Raw genomic sequence first — 11,173 nt, 5'->3', positions numbered from 1 at the left:
CTTTTTATGATCACAACACCAGCTGTCTAACTCCTCAAGCTTGTAATTCTCTTAGACACTCAGAGGAGAGACTGTCCAGGTCAAATAGCACCTCTCATTTAACTTCTGAGGATCTGGGCAACTGCTGCCCCAGGTGGTGTCCGCTTTTACATTCCTACGTGTCCACAAGTTCCGGTCACTCCACTGCCTCGTAGACGCTGTTCTTTTTTTTAGTTTTTTGGATTTTTGGTTTTTTTTCGAGACAGGGTTTCTCTGTATAGCCCTGGCTGTCCTGGAATTCACTCTGTAGACCAGGCTAGCCTCAAACTCGGAAATCCGCCTGTCTCTGCCTCCCAAGTGCTGAGATTACAGGCGTGCGCCACCGCCGCCAGGCTAGATGCTGTTCTTATTGGGTGCCTGTCCCCGTGGGTAGAAATCCAAACTCAGGAAGAGTTCCATCTATGCTACCCAGAAGGCTTAAACTTTTAATTTCTACATGGAGGTTATTGCTATTGAACATATTCTGTGTCCGGTGTGTGGAAGAAGCCCAAACCTATTCTTTTACTTGTTTTGTTTTGTTTTGTTTTGTTTTGTTTTGTTTAAGACGGGGTCTTTCTTATGCCCACGCTGGTCTCAACCACTGATCTTCTTGACTCAGCCTCCCAAGTAAGGGACAGGCAGGTGTCACCTTGTCAACCACATTCTTTGCACCGGATGTCAAATTGTCCCAGCAGGGTTTGTGGACTCAGCACACCTTGGACCTTTTTTTTTTTTTTTATCCGAAATCAGCTGGTCATAGCCACGTGGGTTAATTTCTGGACTCCCAATTGAATTCTATTTCATCGGGTATGTATTGACTTATTTTTCTTAGATGGGGGTCTCTCTGTGTGGTCTTGGCTATCCATGGAGCACTCTGTCTAGATCAGGCTGGGCTCAAACCCACAGAGATCCTCCTGCCTCCATCTTCCGAATGCTGGGGCTAAAGATATGTGCCACCTTACCCTGTGATCTATATGACTTTAATTTATAAACGCTTTTTCAACATCATCTTATTCAGTGGTTCATCTCCAAAACTTTCACATTTTAATCAGGTAGTCAGTTGATTTAAAATTAACCAGGATGAATTTGCTGTGAGGGGAAAATTTTTCCTAAAAATCAGGAACGCAGCTGCGGAGCCGTGTCATGTCGTTGCGACTTTAGGTGGTCACAGTTAAGTCACAGTGTACGCCCGCAGCTATAGCAATCTCTAAAGTTTCAGATTTGTGAAACTTCAGGCACCCACTTTAATATTTGCGAAGAGGAAATGATGCCAGGAATATCGCAGGACTCTGTCCAGCAAAATATAAAACAGCGATAGATGCAGGAAGGAATTGGTGATCTTTATTCTTTCTCTTCTTCCTCAGCAACTTACATACAATAAATAACGGTTGTGTGTACAGGATTTCCTGTGTGTCTTTTAATTGCATTATAATGGCGCCTGGGTAATAACTGTACAGGGATATTTTTTCTAATATTTTTCTCATCAGCAAAGCTTCTTGTTAGGGCGAAAAGGCATAAAATTGGACAAACAGGGGGTCTATGTTGGTTTCCTACGTTTTGTTGGGCAAAGCATAATTTCCTTGCTATGGTCTTGCGTCTCGCATTTTTTTTCTTGCTAAGTATTATTATTTATCCAACTCCATCCCTGGCCATGCAATTTTACATAGGATCTCACCTTGTAGCCCAGACTGGCCTCAATTTTCCAGTCCTCCTGCCTCAACCTCCTGAATGCTAGAATGCAGGCTACTTTTCCGGGCATCACATACAATTCTTTTTGTTGTTGTTGTTGTTTTTCGAGACAGGGTTTCTCTGTGTAGCCCTGGCTGGCCTCGAACTCAGAAATCTGCCTCCCAGAGTGCTGGGATTACAGGTGTGTACCACCACCGCCCGGCCCAGATACAATTCTATTGTGCCACCCTCTTATACAGTTAACAATTTGTATCTGCAGCATCACACACATATAAAAACTAGAAAATTCTGTTTGTGTCGGCATCCATCAAAGAGAACAAATGAGCGTTCTATAGTCAAACAACTCCCAGGAGTCCATTACTAGAAGTTTGCGGTGTCTCTAACTCACAGGTTCCTTTAAAAGTCTGTGTTCCCAAGGTCGCAAGGAATGGAGAGTGGGGACATGGGGCCATTTCTGCAGGAGTCCATCTCTGCGCCCTCGCCATGCTGGGCCAGAGTATCCGGAAGTTCACCACATCCGTGGTCCGTCTCAGGTACTATGAGGAGAGCCCGGGGAAGAATTTGCAATTTTTTAGTGGAAAACATGTGGCGCTTACTGTCTGTGATGACTGATACTTTGGATCTGGCTGCTCTACTCCTTTCTTTAGAGTAAGGCACCAGTGACTTAAGAAATAAGGATGTTTAATCCCTTTAACAGAATTACGGATGCTTAAGGGATGAGATCTGAAAATTGAATTGAACTTTTGAACTCTTATTCTAGATAAGATTGTCAGTAAACTAATGACATTAAAAATGAAAAAGAGTGTGTGTTTCCGGGGGATTTGCTTCTTGGAGCAGGAACTCATTTTCAGAGTGATTTCTCCGTAGTCCTCCTCTGCATTTTACGATCCTTTATTAAAATCACCCAGAGGTGATCATGCGTTCTTCAAACCCACCCCAAGCCCTCTCACATACGAATATGAAAAACACGACGGACAATGAAAACATACGGCACGTGCCTGTGTATTAATGCTTTTGAGAGAATGGCTAGTGATCGCCTATAGAACCTCCGTGACCTTCCGTGACCTCGTCGGAAACGGACCCCTGAAAGTGAGCCTCAGAGGGAAAGGGTAGAAAAATCCGTCACTGATACCCCCGAGAATTCAATGAATCAAAGAACAGAGGGGGTCTAACAATCCGTGTGATCGGCTTCACGTGCTTTTCCATCCTGTTGAAAAGTCTGGAAGTCTGGGTCCAAAGTCTGGAAGATCTGCTGTTCCCCAGCAGATGGCGATGTTGCACACAAAGCTCGGCTGCATCATCGCTCTGGAGGTCCTAAGTAGCTGAAGCTTTTTAAAAAAAAGCCATATAATCCCCCACACACACTTATAAAAGTGAGTACTTAAGAAAAACGGGATGTTTTTCTATTCAGTCTCTTCAGCAGAGAAATCTTATCACGCGTGGCATTCCAAGAGGTTGCTGTCAAAGTCCCAAAATACGAAACGCATCTCTCAAGTCGTCGACTTCATACAAGGGCTGCAGAGAAAGAGAGATATAAATGGAGAACGGCTTTAAATCTGACCTGGGGAGGGAAAGCGTCTAAAACAAGTGGGTGGCTGCCGAGGAAAGTAACTTGGGGTGTGGATCAAGAAAAAACAAGGGGAGAATTCTAGCCTGGAAGGAACCCCACCCGAGGTCAACAAAAGGAAAAGGCTATGAAGACCAAGCGAAGAGGAGGTTAGGGGAAAGATCTAAGTGGGAGCTCTGCCCCGGGCCAAGACAGAAGAGAAAACTGGCTTGTAAGTGCTGTGAAGTGATCATTATATAAAATAATGCGCAATACAAATACACATCTAAGGGGTTCCGGAGAGAGAGAGAGAGAGAGAGAGAGAGAGAGAGAGAGAGAGAGAGAGAGAGAGAGAGAGAGAGAGAGTCTTACCAAAAGGATGCGTCGAAGCTGTCTGGTTAGCCGGACGGAGTTTTCATGCAGCCCTTCCCAGGCTTTGAAAGTTCTTTCACGATTTTCTACAAATGTATTCCAGCAGTAAAAATAGTCTTAAAAGATAATAAATAAATAAATAAATAAATAAATAAATAAATAAATAAATAAGTATGTGTGCGAGGGAGAGGGGCGCACATGCGCACATAAGCACAGTGTGCAGCTGAAGGTCAGAAAGTTAGAAGGTCATACAGAATACAATTAGTGAGATTTCTTCTTCCCCATGTGGGGTTTCAGGGATCAGACTTAAGTCACGAAGGCAAGTGGCCCCACGGAACCATCTCTTTGACCCCGCCCCCCACCATCACCACCACAGTCGTTAATTTATTATTTGGCTGCTAAGGGTGCAGTCAGGGGTTTGCACGTGCTGGACCAGAGTTCTGTCATTGATGGCACCTGTAACCCTGCTTCTACCTCTCAAATTCTGAAAATTCTGAGATTGATGTCTACTTATAATTCCACCACTCAGAAGGCAGAGGCCGGAGAATTGCAAGTTGGAGGTCAGCCTGGGACTGAGACCCTACCTCAAAAAATAAAGTAATAGTTTTGATATCGAGGACGAATTGAGAGTCTTTACACAGCACCCCGCCCCCAGTTTCCCGCTGACACTCACTCTGAGTGGCAGCTCGGATCGCCCTCTCCGGTGCGCTAGTCTCACCTTTGAAGGTCATGATCCCGATCTGGACCCCAGCGCGGTGCAGCTTCCGCAGCCCCTCGGGCTCAGCCTTGCGGTCTTCGCAGAAGTAGAGGCGAGCGGTGAAAATCCTTAGGCTGAGGTTAGGGTTCCATCTCAGAAACTCGGCCACGTGCCGGGCACAGTCGTAGCAGGGGCTCCAGGACGTGAACCAGGTGACGCGGTAACAGCGGCCGGGGTCCAGGTCCCAGTCTGAGATGTAGCGTAGGAACAACAGTTCCACGTGGCAGCCCGACTGGAGAAAGAGCAGAGAGGGCACTGGTGACGTGACAGGCATGCTTTCCCACCCAGGCCACTTGGGATGCTTGTGGGGATGTCGCCCTGGCTGACCTGAAACTCACTATGAAGACCAGGCTGGCCTCAAACTCAGAAATCCTCCTGCCTCTGCCCCTGGAGTGCTGGGATTAAAGGTGTGCACCACTACTTCCAGAATAAAGTTAATTTTCTTGTAAGGAGAGCTCTTGTTGGAGCCAAATCTCTTTATTACACTGGCTCTGTTGGGAGAAGAAAAGCTGCAGATTTATGGGACAAAGGATTCGTCACACAACCTGCAGGGACAGCTTTTCCGAAGTGCCTGCTTGGATGCCATATTGTAAAACTGCACCTTGGCCACTAGGTGGCGCCAGGACAATTTGTAAGGAGGGTTAGGGCACTGCCTGGAGGGAAAAGCTTATTTGAAGAGATTTCGAGTCTCTAACTTGGGTTATACCTGACATTGAAGTAAGGTGTGGCAATAGAGTTCCCAGTGAGACTAAGTAACAACCTTCCGGCTGAGTCTATTGTGGTCGGATAGTATGTAGAAAGATCCGAAGAAGCTGGTGGAGACATTAGTCAACTCGAAAAGTAGCACATGCCTGCAATCACAGCACCGAGGCAGGAGGATTGTCAGAACTGGTCAGCTTGGGGAAATAGGTGCTAGCTCTTTCTCTGTCTCCGTTTTTCCTTCTCTCCCTTTGAGACTCTCTTGTCCCCTTAGCCCTAGGTGCCAGGGGCATCCACAGCTTGAGTGTCAACAGCTCCCAGCCCCCCTCGTACCTTGTTGCGAAGGTGGCCGAAGTCCAGAGAGAAGGAGGTGGCGCTATCTCTCCTCTTCACCACATAGCACAGGTAGGTCTCATGCCGACCCTTAGCCCAGCGGACATTTTTGAAGTGGTAAAGAAACTTCTTTTGCTTCATCAGGAGGCTGTGAACAGGAGAGGAAGATCAGGGCAAGGATTCTCTTACCATGTTCTTCCTTCAGCTATAATTATTATTGTTGCCGTGGCTGAGGGCTGAGCCTAGAGCCACATCTATGTAAGCTGAGTGCCTCACCACTGAGCTGCATCCCCAGACCTAAGATCACGATTTTTGAAATTTTATAATTATTTGGGTTAAACCAGAAAGCATTGTCTTGCTTCCTTTTCTGGATGCCTGAGACATGCTCAACTTGGAATCCACTATCCTTCCCCGTCCACAGTCCACCCCTTCCCCGTCCTCTCCACCCCCTCACTGCAGCAGGAAACTAGGCAATTATCCTTGATTACTGTGTTTATTTATATATGTTAGGTATGGCTGCGCTGTGTACATGCATGTCTGCACGTCAAAGGAGGCTGTCAGACCCCGTTGCAGAGGATGGTGAGCCGTTACATGGTGGCTGGGAATTGAACTCGGGTCCTCTGGAAAAGCAGTCAGTGCTCTTAACCACTGAGCCATCTCTCCAGCCCAGCCATCTCTCTAACCCTTTTGGTCACGTCTTCTCCCTTGGTTTTCATATTTAATTAATTGTATAAGTTTGTAAGTTCTACTGGGACTCAGAAAAAAATATGGCAGTTTGACATTCTAAGAACTTTAAACATGGGGGAGATCTGAAGGCTTTGGACATCACCTTGGACACCTTTAACCTTCTGTCCTCCTTGTCTCCCTGCTACTCCAATACCAACACAGAACCAGAACTCTTCCAAAAGCAAGTTATAAACCCTGGCAAGGGCTAGGTAAGGTTGCTTGTGCATTTGGGGGCAGGGGAATTGCTGTAAGTTTGTGCCCAGCGTGGGCTCCACAGCAAGAATAGAGTAGCTCAGCAGTACAGCAGTTGCCTATCACGTATGAGGCTCTAGGTCTGACCCCCTCAGTACCACAAAACGAAGCAAAGGAAAACATCGGAAGTCACACTCCAATTCCAGCACTTGAGTCACAGTGGAGGAAGGAAGAGAGAAGGATATTGAAGCCACTGAACTCCGGGAAAGAAAGGTCACTGTCTCCCTTGAAGAGCCATATTCCATGAGTGCCCTGTCCTACCCGGCCTCCTTCTCTAAGCACAGGGTCATATGAGGTCAAGTCGACTTGTTACCACATTGCTACATAGTATCTATCTATTCTTCATTGAACAAAAGTGTAAGAAACAGTTGCCTCTGTGTCTTAAAAAAAAATCGGATTCCTTTATTATTGTTGTGTGAATGATATGCGTGTATAGACATACACGTGGAGGTCAGAGGGCAGCTTGTGGAAGGACTCAAGACATCAGGTTTGGCAGTGTGCGCCTTTACCTGATGAACTGTCTGATAAATCACCCGCCACCCCCGTGGACCCGCCCTTAGGTCTTTGGGTTTTCATTTTTGGATTTTGCTTGGTCAGTTTTGTTGGTTTTGTTTATTTTTGTTGTTTGCTTTGAGATAAGATCTCATCCAGCTCAGGCTGGTAGGGAATTTGACAAGGATGACTCTCCTGCCTCTGCTCTCTGGGTCTTGGGATAACAAATGTGTTCCACCCACTTGTTAGGGACATAACTCAGGGCTTTCTGCATGCTGGCACGTTCTCTACTGATGAAGCGACATCCCCAGCCCCCAAGGGTTTTTTCTCTTTCTTTCTTTAAAAATACAAATTTTATGGGGACTAGAGAGATGGCTCAGCAGTTAAGAGCATGTACTCTTGGAGAAGACCTGAGTTCTAGACCCAGCACCTGCCACTCCAACTCCACCGGGATTCAATGCTTCTGGCTTTTGAGGGCACCTGCATTGATACATACACACACTTAAAAACAATTTTAAGGGGGCTGGAGACATAGTTCAGTGTTAAGAGCACTGACTGCTCTTCCAGAGGTCCTGAGTTCAATTCCCAGCAACCACGTGGTGGCTCACAACCATCTGTAACAGGATCCGATGCTCTTGTCTGGTGTGTCTGAGACAGCTACAATGTAGTCACATATATAAACTAAAAAAATTAATTAAAAAAATCTTTATGTTGTAGGGGTGGGTGGAGGTGGGTGGGGGTGGGTGGGGGTGGGGGGTAACAGGCAGCACATGCTACAGGACATGTGTGGGCTAACTGGCTCATATGTTTCCCTGTGTTCTTCTTTCTCTACCTCTTATGTTGCCTTAGAAACCCGGGGATTACAAGTGCCTGCTTTTGGGCAGCTACACTCAGGTCTTTTCGCTTTCATGGCAAGCGCTGTTCTCACAGAGCCATATTCCCAGACCTCACGTTTCTTAACAACAACAACAACAAAAAATTACAATTCCTGTTAAATCTGTGGACAGTGTAACACAAGCCAGGAAATACAAGGGATGATAAACAAGTGTCACTCTTGTAGACACAGCACTGCCACCCAGTGGTCATAGGTGGAAGTGCAGTGGTTTTTCTTTTTTTTTAAAGAGCTAGTTAGGAATTTGAATACGGTTTTGATGCAAGAGAATTGAAACCATTTTCACTTTTGTTGTTGTTGAGATACAATTTACATAGCAAACTCCACTCGTTTAAAATCTACAGCTCGGTGAACGCTGACAGGTCCGCAGCCGGGACTGCCAGCGCCATCAGCGGAGACAGCATTTCTACGCTTCTTAAAGCGTCTGTGTCGCTATTTGCTGTTCTTTGTCCTCTTACCCAGGCAACCACCGCCCTCTGTAAATGTAAATTATTTCTAACTTTCTATAGTTTCATAAAAATCACACTTTCTCCTTTCTTTGTAGCTCCTTTCATTAAACGTAGTAAATTTCATATCCACCCAAGTATCCGTGCTTGGCTCGTTTCCCCTCCTGAGCAGTATTCTATGCGTGGGCAGAACATGTTTTGTTTATTCATTTATGTCCTGACTGAAATTTGGATATGTTCCACTTTGGTGCTGCCGTGGTTAGAACCACTATAAATATTCATATTCTATCACTGAATTCACGTTCACAAGTTCACAGCGCACGTTTTAATGATAATTCAAGTGACAGTCCCTGACTTTTGGAAAAACAAGATTGTTTTGGGGACATGGTCATGCTGCAGAATCCATGCCGATCTGGAAATCTCTTACGTTACTGCAGCTGACCTCAAACTCACAACCCTCCTGCCTTGGCCTCTAATGATCATAGCTTTATTTTTAAATAATAATTTACCATGATAATTATCATAGCACCGCCATGTCTACTGGTCATCACTAGCTTATAAAACCCTTTAGCAGCTGGGCATGGTGGTGCACACCATGAATTCCAGAACTTGGGGTATGTGTGCAGAGACAGGTGGATTTTTGTGTAATGGAAGCCAGCCTGGTTTACATGGAGAATTCTAAGCCACCAAGGCTATGTGGTGAGACTCATCATCAACATCATCATCAACATCATCATCATCATCATCGTTCAGTGTATTATAATAATAAGCACAGGTATCTCTCGAATCCAGCCAGTTTTAAAGAGTTTAAATGTCATCTCTTAGCAATAAAGTCCCTTTCTATTTAACTAAACTTTCTGTGTTACCTAGAAGGGAAAAGTAGAGAATCTTTCTCATGGGTTGAACCTGGAGCCTTGTACCTGCTAGTGAGGGCTGTGCCTGCCACCGAGCCCTACTCACAGCCCTAGAAAACACTTTCCCATGTAACGTGCGTAGCAAGTATATATGAGTGTGTGTGTGTGTGTGTGTGCGTGTGTGCGTGTGAGTGAGTGTGTACTGGGGGTGGGTGCTACTATTATGAAGGAAAGTTATCCTTGGAGTTTAGGAGGAAGGACGTATCACAAGTAGAAGAATTGTGTCTGAACCACAGGAAGATGTGACAGGCCATTTCTGTCTTAGATTCCAGCCATGGTGGGCGGACCGCACAGTGCTGACCTGTGGACTGGGCACCTGGATCCGGCTCTTCCCTCAGATCTAGCTAGGAGCGTCTTTCCAGCTCCGTCTCCTCAGGTTGTCCCTCCCGGTGGGAGAACTTTGCTAGGTGATGTTTCAGGCCTGTAGATCGCCAGCTGCGGAGACAGCTGTGCTCCTTGAGGCAGAACATTAGCCGCTTCCCCAGCAATGCAAACCAGACACAAAGGGTTAAAAATAATCCAGCGGGGTAACAGGGCTGCCTTGAGTTCCCCCGCTGCCCTTACTGCCCTTACTGCGGTCCGGTCCGTGCCATCGCTCCACTTTCTTGTTTGTTTCTCCCTGAATCTCAGCTTTGCCTTTGCCCTGACCTTTGCCACGTGCACCCGTTTCTCCCAGCCACTTCTCCATCAGGGCATCCATCTCAGATTTGGTTTCAAAATTCACTATAAACTCAGCAGTAGTTGATGCTGTCTGCCTGCCCCTGTTTGTTTGTCTGTCTGTCTGGTTGGCTGGTTGCTTTTTGAGGGTTCAGGATGTAACTCAGTGGTAGAGTACCTGTCTAGCATGGGCAAGGTCCTCAATGCGGTCCCTAATAGGGGAGACAGTGAGGAGGAGGGGGAAGAGCGAGACAGAAGGAGGAGGGGAGGGAAGAGGGGGATGGAGGGGAGGAGGAAGCCAAGGGGGAGGAGGGGAGGGGGAGGGGGAGGAGGGGAAGGAGGGGTAGGAGTGGGTTGAGGGGGAGGAGGGGGACAGAGGGAAGGAGGGGGACAGAGGGGAGGAGGGGGAGGAGGGAGAGGAAGAACAGAGGAGGGGAGGAGGGAAATAAAAAAGATAGAAGGAAAACAAGAAAGAAAGGTCTGGAATCTTAAAAGAACCCATGCTACCATTAACTATATGAACTCCATATTCTAAACCTCATAGCCAAATGGAAGTGAGCTCAAGTGTGTGGGTTTTAGGCATAGTGACTCACACACTGGCAATAAATGTAGAAAAATGAGAGAGAAATTTCTGATAATGGCTCATCATGAACTGCATATAAGAGCCCGAAAAGCTTTCGAGAAGCTAAGAAATCTCTGCATAGATGAATTAAGCAGTAAAAATGTCACTAAGTGTCTAACAGTTGAGCCTATAACACTAAATTGCCCGTTTTAATGAAATTCTCTCCTTCAATAGACAGCACTGTAATGAGTTGCAAGGAATTCATCTCAAATGTTTAGTATTTTTAAGAAGTACAGATTTCCTTGCTACAGCTAAATAATTCCAGTAAAGACTCCCCATGCAAGTCTCAAGGTGTTGGATATTTGCCAAATAATTATGAAAACAACCACTACTGGTTTTAGTAAGGAGTTGCTATGACCTCTTTGTGCCACGGGTCTCTAAGACCTTGATGTTATTGCCACAGGCCCGCTCCAGCTCTGTCCAAATCTCAGGGTGTCCCATCTCTTTAGCAACACAGAGAAGAGAGAAACCAGGAGAAGTGAGGAACCCGGGGTTAGAGTTGGGTCCAGAGCCCAAAAGACCTGAGCAGAGGGTGATGAGCAGACCAGGAAATGTTCACACTGACAGGCAAAGCCTTCCACTGAGACAGGCAGACAGCAGTGCCGGAGCACACGCGCACACGCGCACACGCGCACACACGTATGTTGTTACCTGTCCATTTCGGTCTCCAGCGTGACTTTCTTGACTCCCTCAAAGTCTTGGGCCAAAGGAAGCTTGCTTCAAGCAAGGCTGCTTCAGTGCCGTGTGACAGAGCACTG

General features: G+C 46.4%; 1 protein-coding gene and 1 pseudogene across 2 annotated transcripts in view; one reads left to right on the top strand and one right to left on the bottom strand.

The window, feature by feature from the left end:
- Window positions 1-1,790: 1,790 nt before the first annotated feature.
- Aicda (activation induced cytidine deaminase) overlaps window positions 1,791-11,173 on the bottom strand; it is a 9,397-nt gene continuing 14 nt past the window's right edge. The window contains exons 1-5 of one of the 2 annotated variants that reach the window (XM_052174779.1): window positions 11,067-11,173; window positions 5,415-5,562; window positions 4,344-4,614; window positions 3,626-3,741; window positions 1,791-3,222 (exon numbers count right to left, since the gene is read on the bottom strand). The exon at window positions 11,067-11,173 is cut by the window's right edge and continues 14 nt beyond it. In XM_052174779.1, coding sequence (XP_052030739.1) covers window positions 3,169-3,222; window positions 3,626-3,741; window positions 4,344-4,614; window positions 5,415-5,562; window positions 11,067-11,074 — 597 coding nt within the window. In that variant the 5' untranslated portion in view covers window positions 11,075-11,173 and the 3' untranslated portion in view covers window positions 1,791-3,168. The remainder of the gene's footprint in view (window positions 3,223-3,625; window positions 3,742-4,343; window positions 4,615-5,414; window positions 5,563-11,066) is intronic. The other variant, XM_052174780.1, reaches the window with a different exon arrangement.
- On the top strand, window positions 2,152-2,382 carry LOC127679154 (cytochrome c oxidase subunit 7C, mitochondrial-like; annotated as a pseudogene).

Source organism: Apodemus sylvaticus, chromosome 2 (assembly GCF_947179515.1).
Source record: "Apodemus sylvaticus chromosome 2, mApoSyl1.1, whole genome shotgun sequence".
In the NCBI taxonomy this organism is placed as follows: domain Eukaryota; kingdom Metazoa; phylum Chordata; class Mammalia; order Rodentia; family Muridae; genus Apodemus; species Apodemus sylvaticus.
The sequence above is the reverse complement of the archived record's forward strand: the minus strand, read 5'-3'. Positions and strand labels throughout refer to the sequence as shown.